The sequence below is a fragment of the Schistocerca piceifrons genome, chromosome 9, assembly GCF_021461385.2.
Source record: "Schistocerca piceifrons isolate TAMUIC-IGC-003096 chromosome 9, iqSchPice1.1, whole genome shotgun sequence".
Taxonomy (NCBI): Eukaryota; Metazoa; Arthropoda; class Insecta; order Orthoptera; family Acrididae; genus Schistocerca; species Schistocerca piceifrons.
This window is the reverse complement of record NC_060146.1, coordinates 82,304,797-82,331,246: the sequence shown is the minus strand read 5'-3', so window position 1 is coordinate 82,331,246 and position 26,450 is coordinate 82,304,797. Positions and strand designations below refer to the sequence as shown.

At 44.7% G+C, this 26,450-nt stretch overlaps 1 protein-coding gene across 1 annotated transcript in view; it reads right to left on the bottom strand.

The window, feature by feature from the left end:
• Positions 1-26,450, bottom strand: part of LOC124717283 (CARD- and ANK-domain containing inflammasome adapter protein-like) — a 68,509-nt gene that overhangs the window by 6,036 nt on the left and 36,023 nt on the right. Inside the window, exons 2-5 of the mRNA XM_047244098.1 lie at positions 21,454-21,623; positions 21,276-21,323; positions 9,311-9,836; positions 2,164-2,295 (exon numbers count right to left, since the gene is read on the bottom strand). Of these exons, the coding sequence (XP_047100054.1) occupies positions 2,164-2,295; positions 9,311-9,836; positions 21,276-21,323; positions 21,454-21,541 (794 nt within the window). The 5' untranslated portion in view covers positions 21,542-21,623. The remainder of the gene's footprint in view (positions 1-2,163; positions 2,296-9,310; positions 9,837-21,275; positions 21,324-21,453; positions 21,624-26,450) is intronic.

The following is a 26,450-nucleotide window of genomic DNA, read 5'->3' as shown; positions in this document are numbered from 1 at the left end:
GCTACTCGAATAAAAAAATTTATGAAAGGAAATACTTTTCCATGCAACTGTAAACTGTGTTTTATAAAGAAAAAAACAAAAAAAACCGTAGCTTATCAACATGGTGTTGCCAAGATAGTTATTTGTTCCAGTCTTCTGTTTGTCCTTGGCGCTCTGTCCATCTTGCCCACACCCTCTGTCTGTCCATCTCCTCCTTTCCCACTGTGCATTTCCTCCCCTGCTTTATATTTCCTCATCCCCCCCTCTCTCTGATCACCTGCAGCTCCCTTCTCTGTCTATCGCCCAGTTATCATCCCACCCCAATGGGAGGATGGTGGTTTTTACCGCCACAGCATTTCATTCCAGATAGTAGCTAATGGGTGTACAAAAATTGGTAGAAATCGACAGAGGGGCTTAAGAAGAGGTGTTGAACATACAAGTATAGGCTGCACAGTAATGTCTCTGATTTTCTGTTGTTTCAAGTCATACGAATCCACAGGGGTGTTAAATTTACATGTGGTATTCAGCCATGTGGCCTGACCTTATGTCCTGACACACAGTTACACGACTATTGACTCGCTGCAGTGCTCACTTGCGAGACCTGATTGACGCACTGAATGGCACAAACTGGAGATAAATTGGACTCCACACTTTTAAAAGTATTTGAAGTCAACAAAATACGGGAAGCATGTACCAAAAGGTCGGTTTCGAACAATTTTACATCACGCCTACTCATCCACATCACACTCATAGCGGGAGTAGTACTTCTATGCAGTTAATAAATAACTCGTGTCCTAACAAATTTGGTTGAAACTGCTCCAGGTGATCCTGAGTTATCCTTCAGCACGATCTCCTTCTTTCCCACCTTCCTGGGCGGTAGCTGATTCTCAACCCCACAGTGAATCTTTCCACACAGTAAGTAATCAGTCAGTCCCTCAGTCTACAGACAATCGAACTGCACTGTATAAAGCAATCAACCTACTGATTGTTTTACGAATGAATGAATGTGTTAAATATCTGACTTTCAGTATCTAAGCGGAAAAAGGTTTGGAAAAGGTTTGAAATTACGTTAGGTGTTTCTAGAAAGTGGATAAGTAGTATCGTTATCAGGCACTGGATGAGTATACTAAGGGTAATTTGCGCTTAGTTTCAAGAAACCTATTTTGACCTACATTACTGTTAACGACACAATATCTCCTCAGTAATAGGTCATAGAGTGATATAATTTTGCTGGTACATGCAGTGGCATATGTGCATGCTGTCTGCAAAAGTGTTGCGAATGGCCGGCCGGGGTGGCTGTGCCGTTCTAGGCACTTCAGTCTGGAACCGCGTGACCGCTACGGTCGCAGGTTCGAATCCTGCCTCGGGCATGGATGTGTGTGAAGTCCTTAGGTTAGTTAGGTTTAATTAGTTCTAAGTTCTAGGCGACTGATGACCTCAGAAGTTAAGTCGCATAGTGCTCAGAGCCATTTTTGTTGCGAATGGAGTTACTAGTAAAGGTGTAACAAATTAAAACGTTGTCTGAAGCAGAAAGTGTACTGGTAGAACAACGAAAATGTAGCTCGACATGTGTGACAAGCCTATAGTGGCTTCCATTCTATGTACTATTTTTTTTAAAAAATTTGTAACTAAAGTTTTATCGCTTAATATTTAGTTTTATATGTGACATGTCAGTGTCAGTGTTTTACTTCTGATGAAGTGCCGAAACCTAGGTAAAAAGATTTCTTTTTTGCGACCGAGGGCTGCTGTTACATTAATTTCTTTTTATCATTTTGTAGGAGGGGGGGGAGGGGGCAGGAGGAATCGTTTCATAAAGATCGGAAATTATCTTCTGGAGTTTCCTGAAAGTCGCTAAATGCTCTCACTCCCAATTATGGTATGAATAGATACTAGGTATTTGCACTGAATGCTTTACGCTACTTTCTCTGCCCCACCCTCACCCCTTTGGGAGGTGGGTGGTTGTTACCACCAAAGTATTTCTTTCCAGATAGTAAGTTTGCTTGAGTCTTATCCGATAGTTTAGGAGGAGATGCATTCTTATAAGATACATTCTTATACGATACATTCTTATAAGATACAGATACAGTAAAGTGACATTAAACTTTTTGTTCATAACACTTAGTTAAAGCCCAATAAGACGTACTGTGAATGAGGAGAACGTGCACGTGTAGTGGCGGAACTCACCGCAGGAGAGAGATAGCAGCGTCATCTGGTGTGGGGGTGTGGCAGGCAGGCGAGGGTGTCCCACCGTGGTGGCTGCGGTCGCTGTGGGGCAGAGCGGTGGGGGCGGCGGCGGCGGCGGCGGCGGCTGCCGTGCTGCACGACAGATATACACACTGCTTGGGAGAGTGTACTCACGTGCAGACCAGGGGGCAGCTCACTACAGAGGGTTCGTCCACACACAGATAACAGAACACACACAGCCCAAGGCAGTAGTGGGTCGGCTAATATGAATGACTAGTCATTTAACTAATCATTTTACACACTGCAGATCCTGACTTGCTCATATCAAACAACAGTTTGTACAAAATAAAGCACAAATAGAAGATACGTACAAGTTTCAACGGTTATGCTGTAGTTGTGCTACAACTAGCAGAGAGCATAGTTTGAACATGTAACTACAATTACCAGAAATTAAAACGAGAATAACCTTTAAATAAACACAATGTGCTTTATGATCATGAGATGGTGTTTGTAGCTAGTGTGCAGGGACCAGACTGTAGGATGCACAGGCGATAAACCAGGAGGACAAAAAAATGGTTCAAATGGCTCTGAGCACTATGGGACTCAACTGCTGTGGTCATAAGTCCCCTAGAACTTAGAACTACTTAAACCTAACTAACCTAAGGACATCACACACATCCATGCTCGAGGCAGGATTCGAACCTGCGACCGTAGCGGTCGTGCGGTTTCAGACTGTAGCGCCTTTAACCGCTCGGCCACTCTGGCCGGCCAAACCAGGAGGACAGCACGTTTGGAACTCAATGGGGAAGTGAATCCGGAGAAGGAAGGGGGCACAGAATTTGTGATAGTGTGAAGCTGTTCCAGTGAAACATCAACTTCCACTAAAAGTATCAGCAACTGAAACATTGCCCAGTACATCCGCTTGATTCACACTGCCCAACAAGCAAGACATTGAATATCATTCTGATCTATGTCATATGTGTCTACCCTTTAATAAGGAATGCCCACAGCCAGACGGCCCATTGTGTGCATATGTGTGGAGCACACAGGCAACCGTGACACGAAGGTGAATTCGTGCTTCCTACAGCCAACTGAGTGAGTTTGAAAGGGATCAAATTGTGGATGGTCCTTTCAGAGAACTGCCACAGGAGTTGGGTGTGCTGAATCAGCTGTGCAACGGTGCTGGTACCAGTGGTCACGTGAACATTCTCACACCAGTAGACGAGGTTCTGGACATCCATCCAGCACAGATGCCTGCCAGGGTCGCCATATTTTTTAAGGGCAGCAGTGGCATGATGTAGAGCTACCGTGCACTGAAAAGAGGGCTTGTGGGCCCAGATGCGTCGACTCGAACTCTTACAAGCAGCTTATTAGTAGGGGAGCTACAGCAATGTGCACCTGTAACCCATCTTCCACCCGTGCAGCAGCATCGATGTGCATGGCTCGGCTGTTGCCATCAGAGCATCACTTGGAAAATAGAGTGAGGTGCCACGGCCTTCAGTGATGAGAGCAGATACAGCCTGAACACAAGTGACGGTCGCTCGCTTGTACGTCGTACACCTGGAGAGTGCTGTCTCGTGGAGTGCATTCGTCCGGGACACACAGGCCGCACTGTAGACCTTGTAGTATGGGATGCAATCAGCTACAACTCCTGTTCATATTTTGTGTTTCTGGAAGGGACGCTAACCAGCGCTCGGTATGTGCACAATGTTGATATACCTGTTATTTTTACTTTTTGCAATAGGAAGGTATTGTATTGTTCCTACAGGATAATGGTTGTCCAGACACTGGCCTGCATGATGCGCAGATTTGTCTCCAATCAAGTACATGCACGATAAGATGGGTCGAGAAATGGCTATTGAAAATCGTCAACCAAACTCCTACAGAATTATGTGTACAGGTCGAGCAACCTTGGAAAAGTGCATCCCAAGACAGTACTCGCTTGGCACGATTGACTGCATGCTGGAATTAGCGCCTGCTTTGCCACCTGTGGAAGCTACAACATGTACTAATACAGGCAGCTGTTTCACTACGGGTCGATACCAGTTATCTCACAACCGCTTGTGCTATTGTTCTGTAAATGTAATATTTTCATTTACTCCCTTTGTACTGATGCTACAATAAAGCTTGAGTGAATTGGAAACCTATAAAAGGATGCACTAATTTTTTTCTGGGAATATCTAAATGGAACCGTATATTTCTTATAACTGCATTTGACAGCTCCTGAGAAGACAATTACAGTGATAAAGCGTTTATTAATTTTGACGCAGAGCTTGCCATAAAAAATTTAGAGAAATATCCTAGAATGTCTGAACAGTAGTCTGAAACGGTGTTTGTGGTGTAGACAGTGCCATGCAGGCATCTCGGACCAGACTCAGTACTTTTGTACCGTAAGCAAACTTGCGCTACCAGAATACGCTTACGAAAACTGCTTCACATTTGTCATTTGTTCGTACTCTCAGATTTACATGAGCTGAAACAGAGAAATCAGCTGTTCATTCTTCAAAAATAAAGAGGTCTTATACGTTGCAGAAAACCACTATAGTATTAAATATCTAAATATTTAAAGGTGTTCTGAGCAGTCAGCAACATATATTCAGTGATGTGAACGAATATGTCGTCAACAAAATGTAAAAACAGTCAAATGAATCGTGCAGTATGCCCTAGACAGGTATGTCCCGAGTTAGGTCCTAAGGAGTGGGAAAGACCCACCATGGTTTAATAGCCGTGCTAGAAAACTGCTACGTAAACAAGATAACTTCGGCTCAATTTCAAGAGAAGTAGAAGCCTAATTGACTAACAAGAGCTGAACCAAGCGAAAATGAGCGTAAGAAGAGCACTAAGGGAAGCGTTCAGCTACTTTGAAAGTAAAACTTTGTCAACCGATCTGAGTAAAATCCCTAAGAGGTTTTGGTCCTATGTAAAATCAGTAATTGGGCCAAAATCATCTATTCACTCACTTAATGACCACACTGGCACCGAATCGGAAGAGCCGGCCGGTGTGGCCGAGCGGTTTTAGGCGCTACAGTCTGGAACCGCGCGACCGCTACGGTCGCAGGTTCAAATCCTGCCTCGGGCATGGGTGTGTGTGTGATGTCCTTAGCTTAGTTAGGTTTAAGTAGTTCTAAGTTCTAGGAGACTGATGACCTCAGAAGTTAAGTCCCATAGTGCTCAGAGCCATCTGAACCCCATTTTGAAACGGAAGATAACAGAGAGAAAGCCGAAATACTGAATTCTGTCTTCCGAAATTGTAAGACGGTCCCTCCTTTCAATCGTCGTACGAACTTGGAAATGGACAATATTGAGATAACCGATCGAGAAATAGAAAATCATCTACACTTGTGTCCAAAATTAAAGCAACAAACGAAAATTTTCCAAGGTTTCCTTCATTTTGTCACAAAACAAGCGATAGTAACGCAGAAACCATGTGAAGAATACAGAACGTAAACAGCTGTAAAATGCATTACGGTGGACAAAAATGTTCTTGGTTTTTGCAACTTAACGGATTTTCACGCAAATTCAGACAACTGCTCGGTGTGCTCAGTACGGGGTGTGGCCACCTCTGGTAGCAATACAGGGCTGACAACGGCGGGATGTCATCAGTCTCATGCTGACGCAATAACACCCATACTTCCCGCAGAGCAGCTCTCAAGTCTTGGAGAGTGGTTGGTGGATGCTGACGTGATGCAGTCCGTATCCCTAGTGAATTCCAGACATGCTCTTGTTGTTGTTGTGGTCTTCAGTTCAGAGACTGGTTTGGTGCAGCTCTCCATGCTACTCTATCCTGTGGAAGTTTCTTCATTTCTAACTACAGCAACCTACATCCTTCTGAATCTGCATAGTGTATTGATCTCTTGGTCTCCTCCTACATTTTTTACCCTCCACGCTTTCCTCCAGTACTATATTGGTGGTCCCTTTATGCCCCAGAACGCGTCATATCAACTGGTCCCTTCTTCTAGTCAAGTTGTGCCACAAATTCCTCTTTTCCCCAATTCTGTTCAGTACCTCCTCATTAGTTACATGATCTATCCATCTAATCTTCAGCATTCTTCTGTAGCACCACATTTCGAAAGCTTCTATTCTCTTCTCGTCCAAACTATTTATCGTCCATGTTTCACTACCATACATAGCTACACTCCATACAAATACTTTCAGAAAAGAGTTCCTTGCACTTAAATTAACACTTAAGGTAACAAATTCATCTCCTTCAGAAACGCTTTCCTTGCCAGGGCCTGTCAACATTTTATATCCTCTCTGACGATCATCAGTTACTTTGCTCCCCAAATAGCAAAACTCTCTACTACTTTAAGTGTCTCATTTACTAATCTAATTCCCTCAAACTCACTTGATTTAATTGACTACATTCCATTATCCTCGTTTTACTCTTGTTGATATCAATCTTATATCCTCCTTTCAAGACATTGTCCACTTCGTTCAACTGCTCTTTCAGGTCCTTTGCTGTCTCTGACAGAATTACAATGTCATCGGCAAACCTCAAAGTTTTTATTTCTTCTCCATGGAATTTAATTCGTACTCCAAATTTTTCTTTTGTTTTCTTTACTGCTTGCTCAATATCCAGATTGAATAACATCAGGGATAGGCTACAACCCTGTCTCACTGCCTTCGCAACCACTGCTTGTCTTTCATGGCCCTCGAGTCTTATAACTACCATCTGGTTTCTGTAGAAATTTGAAATAGCCTTTCGCTCCCGGTATTTTACCCCTGCCACATTCAGAATTTGAAGGAGAATATTCCAGTCAACATTATCAATAGCTTTCTCTAAGTCTACAAATGTTAGAAACGTAGGTTTGCTTTTCCTTAATCTATCTTCTAAGAAAAGTCGTAGGGTCAGTATTGCCTCGCGTGTTCAAACATTTCTACGAAATCCAAATTGATCTTACCCGAGGTCGGCTTCTACCAGTTCTTCCATTCGTATGTAAAGAATTCGTGTTAGTATTTTGCAGCTGTAACTCATTAGCGTGATAGTTCGGTAATTTTCAAACATGTCAACACGTGATTTCTTTGGGGTTGTAATTATTATATTCTTCTTGACGTCTAAGGGTATTTCGCCCTTCTCATACATCTTGCTCACCAGGTGGTAGAGATTTGTCATGGCTGGCTCTGCCGACACTGTCAGTAGTTCTAATGGAATGTTGTCGACTCCTGGGGTCTACTCCTGGGGCCTTGTTTTGACTTAGGTCTTCCAGTGCTCTGTCAAATTCTTCATCCGGTATCATATCCCCCATTTCATCATCATCTACCTCCTCTTCAATTTCATTAATATTGCCCTTAAGTACATCGTCCTTGTATAGACCCTCTATATACTCCTTCCACCATTCTCCTTTCCCTTCCTTGCTTAGAACTGGTTTTCCATCTGCGGCCATTGATATTCATACAAGTGTTTCTCTTTTCTCCAAAGGTCTCTTTAATTTTACTGTAGACAGTATCTATCTTACCCCCAGAGATATATACCTCTACATCCTTGCATTTGTTCTCTAGCCACACCTGCCTATTTTTCACTTCCTGTGAACTCTTTTTTGATACGTTTGTATTCCTTTTCGCCTGCTTAATTTACTGCATTTTTATATTCTCTCCTTTCATCAATTAAATTCAACATCTCTTCTGTTTCCCAAGGACTTCTACTAATTCTCGCATGGTCTATGGGATTCTAATTGACAGAGCGAGCAGGCCACGCCACGCGTGCAGTATCTTCCGTTTCCAAGGAAAAATCAACCACCTATGCTCTATGAGGTCGAGCACTATCGTCTAGCAATACGAAGTCTGTGCCCACAGCAACTCGCAACAACCGTACATCAGGTCCCAAGACCTCGTCACGATACCTGACAGCAGTTAAACCATTCCGATTCACCTGTAGAATTCCATGAAGGGTCAGCATAATCGCTGCCCACACCATTAGGGATACTACTCGATATCGGTCTCTTTCCACAATGTTTGGGTCGCGAAATGCTGTTCCACGTTCCCTCCAGATGCGAATCCGTCGGGAATCACTCTCCGGACGAAATCAGGACTCATCTCTGAAAGGAACATTGGCCCACCATTCGACTCCACTCTAGACGCCCCCTTCTGTGAAGACGCGTCAGAGGTAGACATACAGCAGGTCTCCGACAAAAAAGAGCACTCTGCCGAAGCCTTTAGTACACCGTTTGACTCGATACAACACGTCCAGTGGATGCTGCGAGGTCAGATGCCAGTTGCTGAGCAGTACTACGGCGGTGCCGTTGTGCCCTTACAGCCAAATAGCGGTCCTCTCTTTCTGATGCCACACGTGGTCGGTGCTGCCCTGGTCTTCAGAGTACAGCTTCGGTCTCTACGAATGGTCGTCACGTTCGTGAAACAGCAAAACGATTCACATTAAGCCGTTGGGCCACATCATTTTGCGACTGTCCTGCTTCCATTCTTCCTATGGCCCTCCACCATAGAGACTCTGCTAGGCCTCTCCTCTGTGCCATACTGCACCGTCTGTGAATGTGTACACAGCGATTGTGGATGTGCGACTACATGGCAAACACTACCCCTTTTGACAGGTGCCCCAAGTGGCTCTGAGCACTATGGGACTCAACTGCTGTGGTCATAAGTCCCCTAGAACTTAGAACTACTCAAACCTAACTAACCTAAGAACATCACACACATCCATGCCGAGGCAGGATTCGAACCTGCGACCGTAGTGGTCGTGCGGTTCCAGACTGTAGCGCCTTTAACCACTCGGCCACTCCCAACGTCAACGTTGGGACGGTTGTCAGTTGACCGGAATGTGTGTGAAAATTAATCAAGTTCTGTTTAAAGTTGGTCACCGTCAATCTGCTATTCTAAGCGTGCAAGTGGCATTTCTATCGTCTGACCTAACGGCAGAAGATAAACATGCTACAATAAGACCAAGAGACATATTGCTGACACTCGCCTACTTCGTTAGAGCGACAAGTCAAATAATCTGATGGTTTGTTTACCGAAGGTCTTACAGTACACACACCACATATCTTTTATGAGGAATCAAGAAAGGCATTATGAAACACAAGGAAATGAACATCACTGAAAGTGAATTTTACATCACAGACGCATTTGTGGATACTCGGTGGTGAATATTGTAGCTTTGGAAACGACAAAGACGAGTGACTCGTCTGTCACTTACCTCGTTTCAGCAAATGGATCAGAGTGTTGGTGGCTAGCTTCAGTCACATCTCGGTGCTTGCCGCGCACCGTGTGTGGCATCACGTGGAACAGGTGAGCCTTCACGAAGTCGGCGACGGCCTGCCTGAGGCTGTCGGAGGTGCGCCTAGCCGCGAGCACAGCTGCAGCCGCCGCAGTCCCCGCAGAGAGCTGCGCGGCCAGCTGCTGCTCGCACGCTGCCTTCAGGGCGGGCAGGCCGTACCTGTCAGCGGCGGCCGCCAGCTGTGGGGTCACGTCGGGCAGCTGGGGGGCCCGGAGGGTGTACATGTAGGCCACCAGCTGGCGCAGCACCGGGCCCTCCACGTCCGAGATGCTGATCCGGCCGCTGCTGGCCTCCGGCGAGTCGTCGCGCAACATGGCGGCCAGCACCGGACTCCGGGCAGCCAGGACGGCCCTGTGCGCCACCAGGCGCGTGTCGCCCGCCACCAGCCACACCACGGCGCCGACCCCGGAGTCCAGCAGGCGGGCCAGGTCCGCTGTCGGCGGTTCTAAAACACGGGATCCCTGAGCAGGCCTTTCCCCTCCCTCACAGTGAACCTCTGTATGCCGCACGGACTGGCCGCCTGGTTAGAGGAGCCGTGTCACGGATTGCGCGGCCCCTCCCGCTGGAGGTTCGAGTCCTCCATCGGGCATGGGCGTGTATCTTGTTCTTAGCATAAGTTAGTTTAAGTAGTGTGTAAGTCTAGGGACCCGATGACTCAAAATGGCTCTCAGCACTATGGGACTTAACATCTGTGGTCATCAGAACTACTTAAACCTAACTAACCTAAGGACATCACACACATCCATGCCTGAGGCAGGAATCGAACCTGCGACTGTAGCGGTCACGCGGTTCCAGACTGAAGCGCCTAGAACCGCACGGCCACACCGGCCAGCAGGCCAGCAGTTTGGTCCCTTAGGAATTCACACACATTTGAACATTTTTTACTTGTATGAGGCACAGGCAGGTTTGCATCACGCAAAATTTCATAAATATTGTCTATTACATGTCACTTACGACAACATCAAAGCTTGTCTGAGTAGAGTTTGTCGTACAGGTACATATTAAATTTTTAACATTAATGGTCTCAGGATGCCATGTGAGAAAACTGCGAGTTGAGTTCTAATGATCGATATTTTTGTAAACTGTGACAGTTGCCATGGGAGAGGCCATTCTGTTTGAGGTGGCTCAGCACAATGCAGCATACCACCCACATTTGGTCACAAATGAGCAAAGTTGAAAGCGCATAGTCACAGCTCCACCTGCAACCAAGTGTGAGTGTTACGCTGTATGAAACGTAATACATACATCCCAGTACTGCAAGGCAAGGGATGGAAACATGTGACACAGCACTACCCAAAAATAAAAAAAAAGTTTGGCTGCCAAATGCAAGGCTTATTTCAGTCGACATCACATTCGGCGACTCGCACGCTGGTGATGAGGATGATATCACAATGAGGATGAAATGATGATGAGGATAATGCAACATTCGGTCCCCGAGTGGAAAAATTGTCCGACCCGGCCGGGAATCGATCGAGGGATCGCTTGCATGCGAGGTAAGCATGTTACCACCCGGCTAAGCAGGGGGACCAGTACCCACTTGGTAGATGACACAAGTCTTTCCACACCAGCAGCCACCGATGTGTTTAGCATCTTTGCTGCAAAGCATAGAAAGCCCAAACAACATATATACTTAGCCACTTTGTAATGAAGTCATAGCTCTGACGCCACGGCAGTGCATCGTGTGAACACCATGTGGAATCCTTTTTGCAGGCTACAGGTCGACTCCGCATAAGGGCAGGTTGCCCTGTGGCACCTTGAGCCATCGCCAAAACAGGCCAGCATCAGCCCTGGGAAGCAGTTGGCCAGCCACAGACTGGGGCAGGGGGTGCAGAGAGGGGAGGGGGGCAGTAGGTCCGTCCCATTACCCCACCAGCCTGCTGCCTTCTGGACTGTGCAGCACTCACGAGCTGTGCCACAACACAGACGGTCAGTGCCAGCTGAGGTCGCCCCAAGCTGAAGTCACCACTGATGGAAGCACTTGTGTCGTGAGCCAACACCTGGCCCTTGCTGTGCTCTGTCAGCATTTTGGGGTGCAACACTCACTAGGCGGCCGAATGCCGCTGCCAAGCTGCTGCTTCCTCTAGTGAGGTATGGCGGGGTGCCACTATAAACTATTGGAGAGTACAGATGTCTTTAACTGGCACCACACAGAGTAGCCCCAAACTGTCTCCACCAGTTTACCCAAACTGGTGATGCAGTAGTCTTAGAAATTTGGCAGAGATGGTAGGATGGTTTGACATGGAACTATTGAGGGTAACAAAATTAAAAGTAACTGGAGAAGATAAAGCTTCTGCGGATTGTATGGAAGCTCTCGAGGGAGCTGAAACACTTGAAGAATTTAAAAGGGGGCTAGTTCAAAGATATAGCAAGCAAAATAATACCAGACATTTAGAGAACAGTCGCACAGGGTATCAAAGAGGTATGAATAACTGGTAAAAGAATTTGTGCACAGGATGAGCAATGTTAATGGTTGTAGATATAAGTAGGGGAAAAATACTATGCTGAATAAAATTATTTTGTGTTAGGACGTTCAGAATGCACTTTTCGCATTTTAAGAAATTTGCCTTCGGAAATATTGAGGAGAGTGCGAACAGGGGTTCCATTTGGTTTGTGTGCAGCTATTAGATTGGCACTAGAATGAGAAGAAGCTTATATGCTGACCGGGTTGCAAGTTGGACGAGCAGCGTCTTCAGCTAATATAAGATGTTACGACTGTGGACAGATGGGTCATATGTGGAAGTGATGTCGATAGCCATGAAACTGTGGGAATAGGGGCAGAGGTCAGAATGGTGGTAATGGTAGTTTCAGAGGTACAGGACCAGAGAAGCAGCAGGCGTTAAACGCCAAAAGGAACCTGAGATCCACCTACAGATATTCGTAGCAAAATTAGATGCTATAAGATTGTATGCAGAGGTGGATGGTGTGAGAAGTGGGGAAGAGGAATTGCTGGATGTTTTTGAATGGACGGTGAATGTACCTGTTGCCAGTGGGAATCTGGTGGTGTAAGCCACCACAGTACAGATGGGATGGAGTGAGGGATGAAGATGTCACCGTTGGGATTTCTGGACGTGGATTTTGCTCAGGCATGGCAGTGTGTGGAAGGTGTGCCACAGGCGAAGGCTATGACGCGGTTCTGGAGTCGGATTTCTTGCATCAGCATTGTACCAAAATCGACTTTCACAGTGCCTTGCGGAGCTTAATGGAAAAACGTTTTCAGTAGAGGAAACATTTGTCAGTGTAGGGAGAGTCTATTAGATATGAAAAACCATTCAAACCGTGAACAATCACATTACTGCTCGATTTACACAATCGCGTACCTAAGGCTATTGGCAAACCACTCTACTACACTGTTATGTCTAACTTATCGGTACAGACGTTGTGTATGGTGTGGGACCATTGGAAGTAGATGAAGTGCTGGATCAGGCAGGTTCCTCAATGAGAAGTGAGTGTACAAAAGCTAAATGGGGAAAATGCTCTGTATCTGTAGATAAATACAGTGCCAGGAAGGTTGAGTTAACGGTTTGTTACTGGCTAATGTGGTATCCTGGAGTGGCGATGCTCACAAACAATCGTAAAACGCCACTGAAACTGCATTACAATGTAAGGGGAAGCACCTAGAGAGGATTAATAAGAAACAGATGGAAAAATGACTCTTGGAATTTATGCATTTATTTTTTCCAAAACGGCTGCTGCCAGCGACGCAAACAACGCAGCACAAAATACTAATTTGCAATGAATCACCAGTTTGCTACAAACGTACAGGGTACCGAGGTACCTGCAGCCAGTTCTGGAGCATCTCATCTATCTGCATCTGAAGGAAGGGACTATTAAGGGAAGCAATAGCCCATAGCGGGAGGGGGCGCAGAATTGTCGTTGCACCCAAATAATCAACAGCTGGATCACGAAACTATAGGTTTTGTTGCTATTGTCGTTCTTTGAATACCAACACTGTGATGGATACCCTTTCCCGAACATCACAGAAACCATAGACTATTTACGACAGTGCAAGTATTTTTCGACGATGGACTCAAAAACCGGCTACCGTCAGTTAGAAATGGCTCTGGAAGACCGACCTAAAACAGCATTTTCTTCGCCTTTGGGGACATTATCAATTCATCAGGATGCTTTTTGGTTGGAAAACGCGACGAGCCTGCAACATTTCAGAGTCTGCTGGATGGGGCTCTCACAGCACTGAAACCATGTCAGCGCACGGTGTACCCTTATAATACAACAGTCTTTGCGAGTGACGTGATGCAGTGCATACAGTGGCCAAGGGGGGGCAGCAAATTTAACGTTGAGTACAGAGAAGTGAAATTTTGTGTTAGAGGAGATGGCCCACCCTTGTCACCAAATTAGTAAGGAGGGGGAAAAGATGGGCTCAAGATAAGTAAAAGCCATACGTGGATTTCCTGTACCCAAAACAGCGAAGGGACTTGGCATCACAAATTATTATAGAAGGTTTTTAAAAGGATTTGCGGATATCGCCAGACTATTAACGCAATTATTGCTCCAGAAACATTCAAAGTGTGTATGGTCAGAGGATTTCCGGTGTGCTCTTAAGAAAGTGAAAGAAACTTTGACGACGAGTCCACTCTTAGTGATTCCAAATTTCAATAACGAATTAATTATGTTATGTGTTGTGTCCTAACATGCACTTTGTTGTATGCTGGGTCAGGAGGTTAAGGGCGTGGAACATTCAGTAGCCTATACATCAAAGGAAACGAACTCTGCAGGGAAGAATTACTCCATGACAGAAAACGAAACGTTATGTCACGTATATGGAATCACCTACTTCAAGTGTTATCTCAATGGACACAAGTTTCGGTGATAATGGATCATGCAGCGTTGAAATGGTTGCTAAGGTCGAAGAATTCATCCAGTAGGTTGACAAGGTGGGCAGTACGATAAAGTGTGACTTCGGGGTCATACATAAACCAGGAAAGTGACATGGAAACTTTGAATTGTGTAGGAAAGTAGCTGTATTGAAAATAAGAGGTAATGAGCTTAAAGTATGGCAGACAGTACAGGAGATGGATGAAAAATGCAAAAAGTTTCGTAAACAGCCACAGTTTTGTGTGCAGGATGGGTTGTTGTGCACAGAAACTAAGTTGAAACCGTGAGTGGAGGTACCAGCACAGTTGGGGTTTGAAGTGTCACAGGAAACGCTTGATCACTTGTTAGCCAGTCGTGGGGGATGTGGCTCTGCCAACACCAAGAGAGTACTGGGAGAGGAACTGGTGGGAGAATAGGAAGGTGGACGTGGATCAATATGTGCCGAATAGCATACAGTGTGCACAGAGAGTGAATTTGTCTCGGACAAGAGTACCATTGCAGAGTTTACCCTAAGTATTAGCACAGTTCGAATTGATCAGGACTGAGGCCTTGGATTCTTTCAACGTAAGACCTGTAAAGTATCTAGTATAGATTACAGACCATTTTTCGAGATACATGGAAATGGTCACGACGCCCAAGCAACATGAAGAAACAGAGGCGCAAGTGCATACTGAAATTCGGAGTACCTGAGATGATAAGACAGATCAGGCAACCAAATTGATGTCGGATTTTTTCAGAACTGTGCTGGCTGTGTTGACAAATAGTCATGTATATCCTGAAGCTAATGGAGGAATGGAAAGGGTTCATAGAACTGTAGGGAAAATGTTAGGATACTATGTGGACGCACGGCATACCAATTGGGATGTCTGTTTAAGATATGTGGTCTCAGAATAGAACTCTAAGCAGCATAGGAGTGCAGGATTGTCGCAGTATGAGGTAGAATATGGTCATGAGATGCCGTCACCGTTTGACATGTTAAAAGCCGAGAAGGGTAAAACGGTAGAATCCCTAAAGAGTTTGCAAGAGTGATAAGCGAAATACGGAACATGGTGTGGGGAGCTAATACCGAGGCACTAGAAAAACGAGAATAAACAGTGAGCCATGCATTAAGAACGCCGCAGTACACGTCTGTCGACTTCCTATCCTCCGAAATGGATAGCAAATAAATATCTGGCAAGATATCAGGGGCCGTATCAAACTGTTGAAACTATGTCACCAGTAAAAAATCCATCTGTCGACAAGGATGATGATTGTGCATCTGAGACGTCTGTACATGTGGGACGTCTGAAACCGTTTAGAACGCGTCCACACGTTATTCCAGGAGTTGTGGGCTGAAACAAAAGAAAAAAGCGAAAAGATGGGAGGTTGCAGACGAACCAGAGACAGAAAATCCGTGAATGTTAAGGCCTAGGACCTAAGAGGAGGTTTAAGGTTTTGTGTTTGTTAGGTATAAACATAGCACATGTACACTGTAGTCCACATAATGTGCTGCGGAGCAGCAGAGGACCTTTAGGGGGAGGGAAGGGTAACAGGAATCCCTGTCTTCAGGCCTGACACGTCAGGAGACAAGACGGCAAAGGTCCTGAAGAGGGTAGTGGGCGCAGGGTCAGGAAACGGGAAAGGCTGGCATGAAAGAGATGAGCAGTTTGCGAACATGGGTTGTACTCTGCCTTCGATGAAGTGATAGTGGTGGCCAGTTGCTACGAACAAGGGAAGCTCAAACTGGCAGAAAGCTCAGAACTGGATGGAAGAGGAGGGCGTCAGGCCAAACAGTTCCGTCTGTCTGCCACAGTACACCTGGGCATTTTGCAGCCTCGGTTATATCGGTCAGAGGAACCTGTCCAGGTGTTACAGCCACCAACGTGACTACTCTGACCAGAATTTAGGGCCTGAGTCAATCCCTGCCATAGCCACGCAGGATTAGCCGAGCGGTCTAGGGCGCTGCACTCACGGACTGTACGGCTGGTCCCGGCGGAGGTTCGAGTCCTCCCTCGGGCATGGGTGTGTGTGTGTGTATGTTTGTCGTTAGGATAATTTAGGTTAAGTAGTATGTAAGCTTAGGGACTGATGACCCTAGCTGTTAAGTCCCATAAGATTTCACACACATTCGAACATTTTTTTGAACCCCGTCCATAGATACTCATTAATGAACAGGAAGGATTAATCTCCGTGAACATATTAATGAATCACGTGGATCAGTGCAGGGAGAACAGGTACCAGACAGAAACAACATTGACCACTGTCATACTGACTAGCAGAGCGACACTTACTGAGAGGCTGGATCTTGTTAAAGGAGAGAGAAATCAAGCGCACCGAACATTTTTGTTCGTAAGCGTGCGAAGCTGGAAATGAACTGCAGCAGTGACGGTCGCAGGCGAGCACAGGCGTTATGCTTTGCAAAACACGACACAGCCATCTCAACGTTGCGAGGTGAGTCGGCCTGGCTGGGCGTGGAAGCGTACGATACAGCAGTACCCGAGCAGCAGATGAAATAAATCTTTGTCCACGACCAGCTGCTAAAATGTTTGTAAACTTGTGCAAGCCATAGCAAAACCCAAACGACCACCCCTCGAAAAGGGATACGTACTTAGTCCCCAGGCTGTGGCTGAGCATTGTCTCTACAATATTCTATATTCCGACATAACTGTCATAAGGATTGGGACCAAAATATAATTTAAATGTTTATGTGACACTACAATAGTAAAGCCATAGTCACAGTCCATGAAATTTTTTCTTTAAAAAAAGTGGTTACATTACCAGTTTCAACGAACTACGTCCTCATTTTCAAATCTAAAACATCAGTTGGGGAATATATGATGATAATTATGACCATACATCTTACAAAATTACGAGAAATAATGAAACCAGGCGACTGAGGCAATGATGGCACAAACAAGTCACTACAAGTTATGCCCATGCTTTCCCAAAAGTTCATTGCATGTCCTAATGCAGCACGGATAAAACCTACATCAGGATAAATATTTACTACTTCGTATATCGTTAACGTTATATAGCTGTAGGTCAGTATATGTACAGCTTGTTACTGGGCTAATATAAAAAAAATTGAGATGCTTACTTTTTATATTTAGGATCAGGTTGTTTTTCTATTACTATGGCAGAGTTAGATATTAAATGTACTTTGCAATTGTGTAATAGCATGGACTTTGAGTTGCTTTAATACTTTTGCTTTTGTGATGTTTATCCCGTTATATAAGATAAAGGATCTTGCAGATTGTGTAGCCTACTGTCTTAAATGCTGTGATTGACTACTTCATATAAATAGCAATGTGATAAATTAATTTCATATGTATGTGTGCATTAGTTAATATATTGTGCACATTCTCTATCCACAATCATAGGTTGTCTTCATCTTTACTTAAGATTGCTGGAATGTAGTATCTAGAATGGAGTTTCAGTTTTGCTGTAACTATGATGTTGCTTTTGTCCACTGGTACTGCCTTCTCATGATCGGTGGCTAATATACACAAAAAAAGAAAAAAAACCTTTTCTCCCCTTCAAATACACAACACATCTAGCCCTTTACACTTGCGATATATAGTGTTTTGACATGATACACCTATTATCTCTAGTAAATAGGATTTTAATTTGTTTTGTAATAGTCTGTGTGAAAGACTGTAAGGAACAACATTTCAATGGGAAGTTTTTTTTTCTTTATTGAATTTCGATTTCCCCCCAGAATGGGAGGGGGGCCAGGCTGGAAGCAGTGTAATATGCCGCTCTTCAGCCTTCAGAAGAGTTAAAGACATAATGAGGAGATATCAAAACAATAAAAACAGGCCATAGAACACTGACTGTTGAAAACTGGAACATGGTAAAAAGTTGAAAAGTAAAAATATAGAAACAAAGGGTAGGTGATGCTGATTAAAATACACAGTAATCAGACTGTCACAATTAAAAGACACGGCGACAGTTTGGTTTCTGTTCGCAAGAGTTTAAAAACACACCTAGCGGTAGTATGGTGTCTGTTTGCAACACTGAAAGGTGATGCACAACACTGGACACTCAAAACTGCGCTATAGAGGAGACATGAGGGAGAGGATATATAAAAGGGGGCAGGGCGGACGCAAGAAGGAGTGGGGAAGGCAGAGGAGGGGAAGGCAAAAGGACTCGGGGGGGGGGGGGGGGGGAGAGAGAATGGAGTCAAAGAGAAGGTAGGCAGGAAAAAAACTGGATGAGAGAGGGAGCCTGGGAAGAGAACAGAGGGAGGGAGGGGGAGGTAATCAGAGTTGATATGAGGGATAAATGGAGGGCATCATCCAGGAGGGGTAGTTGATGGAATCCACCTTGGGAAAGGAGATGAAGGGTGTAGAGGTGGAGGGTAGGGGGGACACAACAGTGAAGCCACGGCAGCAGGCGGGTGTTGGAGAGGAGAGGAGCTACCAGGGCATGAGGGGGATCAAGTCGGCGGGAGTTGATGTGGATATGATCGAGGAAGGAGCAGATGGGGGAAAGGAATCAGGTCATAGAGGATCCACAGGGGGGACGGGAGGTGTATAGGGAAGGCGAGGTGGTGTGCATGGCGCTCAAGGATCTGCAGGGATTTATAGGATTGGGGGGGGGGGGGGGCGGATATCCATACGGGAATGGCATAGCAGAGGATGGGCCCGATCAAGGATTTGTGGATGTGGAGGACAGTAGAGGATATCAACCCCCATGTCCGGCCAGAGAGAAGTTTAAGGAGACAGAGGTGGTTGTGGGCTTTGGCTTAATGGGAAGCATGGGACTGGCATTTTGTAATGTATGTACAACAATATTCTGTTTGTTTTAATAGTGTACTGAGACGAAACTTCGTTTCTTTGTTATCATATGTTATCGAGTATGCTGTGCTACCTAATTTCAAAGCTGTAAACAATGTATAGCAATGTTTTGGATTGTATACCAGTGTACAGTCAGCGTTTATGTTTCAACTAGAGACTAGTTTCGTTAAGACTTGACAAGGGCGCCATCTAGCGCCTGTTATTGTACATTACAAAATGTTCAAATGTGTGTGAAATCTTATGGGACTTAACTGCTAAGGTCATCAGTCCCTCAGCTTACACACTAATTAACCTAAATTATCCTAAGGACAGACACACACACCCATTCCCGAGAGAGTACTCGAACCTCCGCCGGGACCAGCCACACAGTTCATGACTGCAGCGCCTTAGACCATATTGTGCATTAAGTACGTCCCATTTTGTTTCTTGTGTTTCTGTACTATGTTCATGCTCTCTAGTGACAGAATGGATTACCAAGCAGATGGAACAATGTTAGCAAGTTAGTAGTCTGTCAATGCTACATGAAAGTACAGTGACATTCTTTTTTCGGAACATAGTAAAATTATGTGCTGTATTCCATATGGAAGCTTGCTGTGTTTGATACACTACAGTGAGGTTTATGTTTATCTCATGGGAGTTTGCAGCATGACAATGATTAAATATACATATGTATGTTTCATTTTCAGACTTGGGAATTTGTATCAGCCATACTATCACTGTGTCACAGCAGGACACATTGCAAGAATTTTTTACAGTATTTATCTTGGTGTAGTTTTATCTATGCTGCATTAGGACATGGAATTAACTTTTGGGAAAGCATAGGCATAACTTGTAGTGACTTGGCTATGGCACCATAGCCTCAGTTGTCTGGTCTCATTGTTTCTCCTAATTATTGTAAGATGTATGGTCATAATTCTCATTACACAGGGTGATTCCTAAAGATATGTTAATATTGAAATATAAACATAGTTCCGCAAATGTTTAGTTACCGAGGTACGGCTAATAAAAGATTTTGCTTGAAACTTAAACTTCGCTAATATCAAGCCATCGCAAAAACTGTACAAGGTTAAAGTAAAGCACGATTTCCATTTATTTTGTTGTTATTGATCTGGTGAATCTGATAAAACATGTCCCAGACATGTATCTGCTGCAGTTTTCCAGATCATCCAGAGAAGGCGCCCACTCATTGAAAATCCAACAACCACTGTATTACTACGGGTTACAACGTTTTCAGACTCGACCAAGGCCCTTTTTAGGTACTGTCGCATCAGAAACTAGTCGATAATCAAATTTACTTTTATCAGTGTTCCAAATGCAGTGTGGCTGTATCGGTAAACTTGCAGTTTTGTGGTTTACTTCTTCAACAAAGCGGGTCCCAGCTTGGCGATTGTCTTGGTCTTTCTGTAGATTTCTGGCTGTCATGACAAAGGTGACGTGTCTGCCGTACATTATGTATTCTCTCTTGAGACGTACTATGGAAGCTGCAGAATACTTAAACTTCTCTTGGTTTTTGCATTGATGGGCGCAGTCTCCATTCTTTGCTATGTCAAATAGGGACAGCACGTGTTGTTTTATCTCCAGTTTTTTGTTTGCCTTTTTTCCTAGAAATGGATGTTCAATATTTAAAACCTTCCCAACATTAAAGGTTTCGGTCATTTCGCTATACATGGATGACAATACTGACACGTATACTAAACACGTCAACCACTGACCGACTGGCGTGTTACTTCTCCCTTCCTCGAAGACTGCCAGTGCTGTGTACAAACCGAGACCGACACGATCACACGCCGTCGCAGGAGTGGGTAGAAACGTGAGACGTGTGAGTGTGGAAATGCTTAAACACAAATTCCCGTTCGAGCCAAAAGACGTCGCTTGTTAGCTGGTTTCCTGTCACCTTTAATGCTAGCTTTCCAAAGATGAACGCCATCTCACAACAACGACATAAAATGTAATGCACAACACAGCACGTGTTCCACTTGGGATGGCTACCGATGCGTTATAAAAACCTTATGAGAAAACTATACTTACATTTTCCTAATCGCGGCTACGAATAGCTATGAAACGAATATCTATGAAATATGCGTGCAACACTTAAATAAATAGCATTCCATCTGGTAGCTTATAATCCCAAAAGCAATGAAAGACTGAAACTCAGAAATGTTACAAGGATGGTTAATCATAATCGTTTGACTCCAACGCGACACAAAGCAGTTGGCATCAAATAAAGTTCTGAACCATGAAATGTCTATAGGAATAACGGAAGCAAATATTACCTTGATTGTCGGCTCTTGAACGGTAGGCTGTGACTTCAGGATCAGATCCTAAAAAATAAATTCACAGAAACGTGAGAGAAAAATCTGAACACTTATTTTATTACTTCGTATACAATTTGTTATTCAGTATCACACCCTAACTTATATCAACTTAAAAAAAAAAAACTAATATTTTTACCTGAAATTGAGTCTGCGTCACTGTAGTTGGTAACTGTGACTAATGCCGCAAAAATGCAGATGAACCAAGTAACGCTTGTGCAGCTCATAATGCGAGGACACAGGTATCACGCCACGTAAAGAATCTTTCCCTCAAAATATCTTCACCAAATGTGCACACTGGTGCACTACCTGTAATTTTATGAACGTATGTAGTTAGAAAACTAATTTTCAATCAACAAGCTTTCTTGCCAATTAGCTAGAGAAAATTTTTTGGAATACATCTTTTGAAGATAATAATTGGCAACCACTGCTGTACAATCGCAATAAAGTCATGAGATGTTGAATTGACTCTTTTATTAGAACATGTTACGTGTTTTGGGATTACACCCATCTTCAGACATCTGTTACAAAAAGTACAAAACATAAGTGAACAGCACACTCAACACGTCTCAACGTTACAGAAAATGAGATCTGTTCATACGAGTTACATACCACAAACTTCAACTCCTTCCTAACCAACCAGGCGTACAGTCTTGACAAGTCAAAGAAAGTGTCGAATAACATATGGCTGCGACACAAGCAGTCTTGAAGCAGAGCGCATACTGACGCTAAACGAGTCAATTAGCAGCGAAGCGCCCTCGGTAGGGGGCGCTGCATGGTCATGTGCCCCATGCGTTCACATGTAATTTAATTTTTAGAAATCCTTTAGTGTTAACGTGTACCGAAGTACTATTCCGATTGCTAGTCGTAATTACACCCTGTTAGATGTTATACGATGAGTGTATTATTATTAAATTACATGTGAACGCATGGAGCACATGACCATGCAGTGCCCCCTACCGAGGGCGCTTCGCTGCTAATTGACTTGTTTAGCGTCAGTATACGCTCTGCTTCAAGACTGCTTGTGTCGCAGTCATTTGTTATTCGACACTTTGACTTGTCAAGACTGTACGCCTGGTTGGCTAGGAAGGAGTTGAAGTTTGTGGTATGTAACTCATATGACCAGATCTCATTTTCTGTAACGTGGAGACGTGTTGAGTGTGCTGTTCACTTATATTTTGTACTTTTTGTAACAGATGTCTGAAGATGGGTGTAATCCCAAAACACGTAACATGTTCTAATAAAAGAGTCAATTGAGCATCTCATGAATTTACTGCGATTGTACAGCATTGGTCGCCAATTATTAACATGAAAATGATCGTAGGCCTCAGACGGGATTTTATGTCCTATATACCATCTTTTGAAGAAATTTATCCCACTTTGTTACGCATAATATACAGGGTGTTTCAAAAGTCGATGGTAGACCTTCAGGAATGGACTCCTCATATAACTAAAAAGAAAAGGCTGTATCAACATGGGGTTCCAAACACACAGTTACTGAGTTATTCGAGCACGCTGCTGTTACAGGCCCTGACATCCTTCAGCACGCACGCAGGAAGTATACAGCCAGTGTTCGCCGTTCGTGTACGTAGCTGACGGCATACTCGTGATTAGTAACTGTGGCGTGCTGTCTGCTCTGAAGTGACACGCTAGCACGAGGAACATTAAAGATATCCGTAGCCGTTAGCGAAGGTGTGTACGGCGTGGTTTGTAAGTCCTGTTGCCGTCGTTTGCAGCCTGGAAACGTACAACGGAGATCTCGCGACCACGCACGGCATTCACCGTTTGTCGGCTGGCAATGCATTGGAGGCGCGTCACTCGTACCACGAGCGGTACCCACTGCGCAGATTACGAGACCTAAAGACGTTTTTGATCGCCGCCTCTGAACACGGCAGTTTCCACACGTGCACCAGGAAGCAGTGACAGACCAATATGTACAGTACCAGAGGATGTTAACACGAAAGCGTCGTTCTGGCTGTGGTTCCTTCAGCAATGTGTTGTGGCGCAGAAACTTGGCAGTTGTTGTTTCATTCACAGATGAAGCGACGCTCACAAGGGCCGGAATCCAGAATCCGCGTAACTAATACAGTGTGAGTGGTCAGCCGCGCAACCGCCCAATCGGCTCGCTGACGGAGGCTCTTCATTAACATCTGTGCAGTCATTGTTGGCGACTATTTGCTGCGACCCTGCATACTTTCAGTTAAACTTACTGGACAGGACAAGACAGATTTCTTGCGTACTGCAGTGCCTGAGCATTTAGAAGGCTGTGTTTTATGCACAATCGTGCTCCTGCACACTCAGGCACCTGGACGCACGTTTTCCCGAGTGCTGGACGGGTGGAGATGTACCGACTACTTGCCCACCACGTTCGCCCGACTTACACCCCGTGTACCTTCAGTTCGTCTGTGCGGACGCGTAGAGTCTGTCGTGTATTCGACTTCAACTGGGGATGAACCTACTCTGCGTGAACACACTGTACCAGAAACAGGAACAGCATCGTAGTGTAGTGGTTACTGTGTTGGAGTACTATGCAGACGAATCATGTTCTTACCTCCATTGTGCCACATAATTCTTTTTCACAAAATTATGATCTCTCTGTCCAGTCATTGAAAAGTTTGTTCTCTTTCTGGAGTTTTGGCAGTTGTCATACTATACGTTGGTTGTACATAGACTATAAATCATATGGTAAGAATACGTTACCGTCACAAGTAAATGTGATGAATAGTGAGAGCAGGCGAGCTACCACATAAACGCCTCACAGAAATGAAAACTATAAATGAACTGGTGCGAACTGCGTTACAACAAAGGAATTGAACAGTCGAGACTTCCAAAACGGAACGCAACTTCGAAAACTTTAAAAACATATGTTTTGACAGAGCACAAAGAAACTGTGTGATTGTGAAGCTCTTGCGTTCATTTGTTGCAGCTGATGTGACAAATTACGATCTTTTTATCATTTGCTTGGAAGCGATCACATTCACATTGATATGAACACCTATACCGGGCAAGTACGGCTATCTCACTCACTTACCAGTCATACAAATTAGGTGCTTCGATAAGAGACTGCTATTATATGACACACGTGCTGTCACTAATGCCGTGTATGACACACCAGACGTGTTTTCCGGTGGAGGATTCGGTTGACTCCTCGGCTTATCATCAAACGTCTGCGGTCCCCATTCGAAAGCTACTTCCTTTTGGCTGCTAATAGAGTAGTTGTGCAGAATCAGCTGTCATTATAGGTCCCTGCCTTACACCCCGCTGTAGCAGACGAATGTTACACCACGACCAAGACACAAATCTGAATAAAGCGAACGGTGAAAAGAAAAAAAAATTGACACGAGGGAGGTTTGAACACGGCACGCCGCGCGGTCTCGGGCGCCTTACCACGGTCCGCGTGTCTCCTCCCGTCGGAGGTTCGAGTCCTCCCTCGGGTATTGGTGTGTGTTTTGTCCTTAGCGTAAGTTAGTTTAAGTTAGATTAAGTAATGTCTAAGCCAAGGTACCGATGACCTCAGCAGTTTTGTCCCCCTCAAATTTGCAACACGGCACGGTCGCGTCGCAGGCCAATACTGTAACCACTTTCTTTCTTCTTGAGTCGATTTTGTTGGTCATTGTCCGCTGCAGCTGTTCAGGGCAGACGCCCCATGACACCCGCTGAAGTCCACTGTTGAGCCATTCACTCAGTGAATTTTATTACTGAGCGCAGCTGATCCTCTAACCAAACACGCTGGGATGCCGTACTGGCTACCACAACACATCCCTTCCCTGTGTTGCACTTCTTGTTCTTGTACCGCTCACTATTTCTATTTTGCTCTTTTTACCACAGTTCAGTACACCTTCTTCCTCTTTTCATGCCTGATCTGCGTTTAGTTTTTGCCGGGCTGTCCACGGGGCCCCCTTACCACTAACTCGGATCGGGTTGCGATGGGTAGTTTCCCGTGTTAGGGTCGTCTCGTCACGTGGGGCGACGGCAGCGCTCCAAGTGCATAAAGTCAAAATCTTGGCACCTGTGACGTTTATGTTCATGGTGCAAAGCACTCGATATGAGCGGCACCCCTTTCCCTACGCCCCTCGCCAAGAAACTGTCTCAAAGGACACGTTTTTGAGGGTACATTCAGTTTATGTTCACATCATCTTCCGGTGCTTACATTTCTTTGTGCGTCGCAGATATTCTTTCTTCCCTTACGACAATTTACAATAGCAGCGTTGTGCACGACACGTAAATAAATGGGAACATCTAAAGACTGGACGACAGGCATCGTGAATGTGATAAGCAAAAATAAATGTTTCTAACAGCAACTGGCTGCAGCTAATTCGTTCTACATTATCTTCAGTTTCTGAAGTCGCAGTATTCTAATACGTCCACGCTGGACAAGAATTATTTACCAATGTTCATACGAAAGAGGATGGAAAAGCAAAATACAATGAGACAGGTATCGTAGTTGACAATCTATTAGGAATAACTTTGCGATTGTTGACCGTAGGCAAATCATTAGGTGTGTTTCAATTTAAGTTTGGTAATATCCACAAACACTATTATCGACATTTTTAAATATTTATCCAAAAATGCTGTTGGTAGCTGATAGCATACGCGCGGGGTATTTGTGTAATGCTGAATAAGGCATCATGTCTTTCCTCGTTTTAAAAAGTCTAATTCGCTTCAGTTTGACGTCTACCGACTGGATTACACAGAGGCCAGACTAGAATAACGCGAACAGTGGAATGCCGAACATTGGAAAACGCGTCGCGGACGGAGTAGAGTGTGGGGGCCTCGTTCACCCCCCTCCCCCCGCCGATCCATCACCCTCCTACGGACTCATCCCGCGGACCAGGCTGATGAAAGCAGTCCGGCTGCCCGAAACCCGCACCAGTCAGCCGCAGGTTGCTGGTTACGCTAATGGGCACTTGTAAAAACGCTGAATAAAAAGTGGTGCACGCTATGTAAACTCTAGCAGGTATAGCACACGTTGGGCGGGAGGGTACTCCTTTTAAGCTTGCCGCTCTTATTCGTGTAACTTTTCTTACGAATAAATTATGTCGGCATGATTTACATTCTTATTAATATCTCATGTTCCATTGGATCGTTTATGTATTCAGGGGTCACAAAATGACCGTGGCGAATGTAAGACTTGTA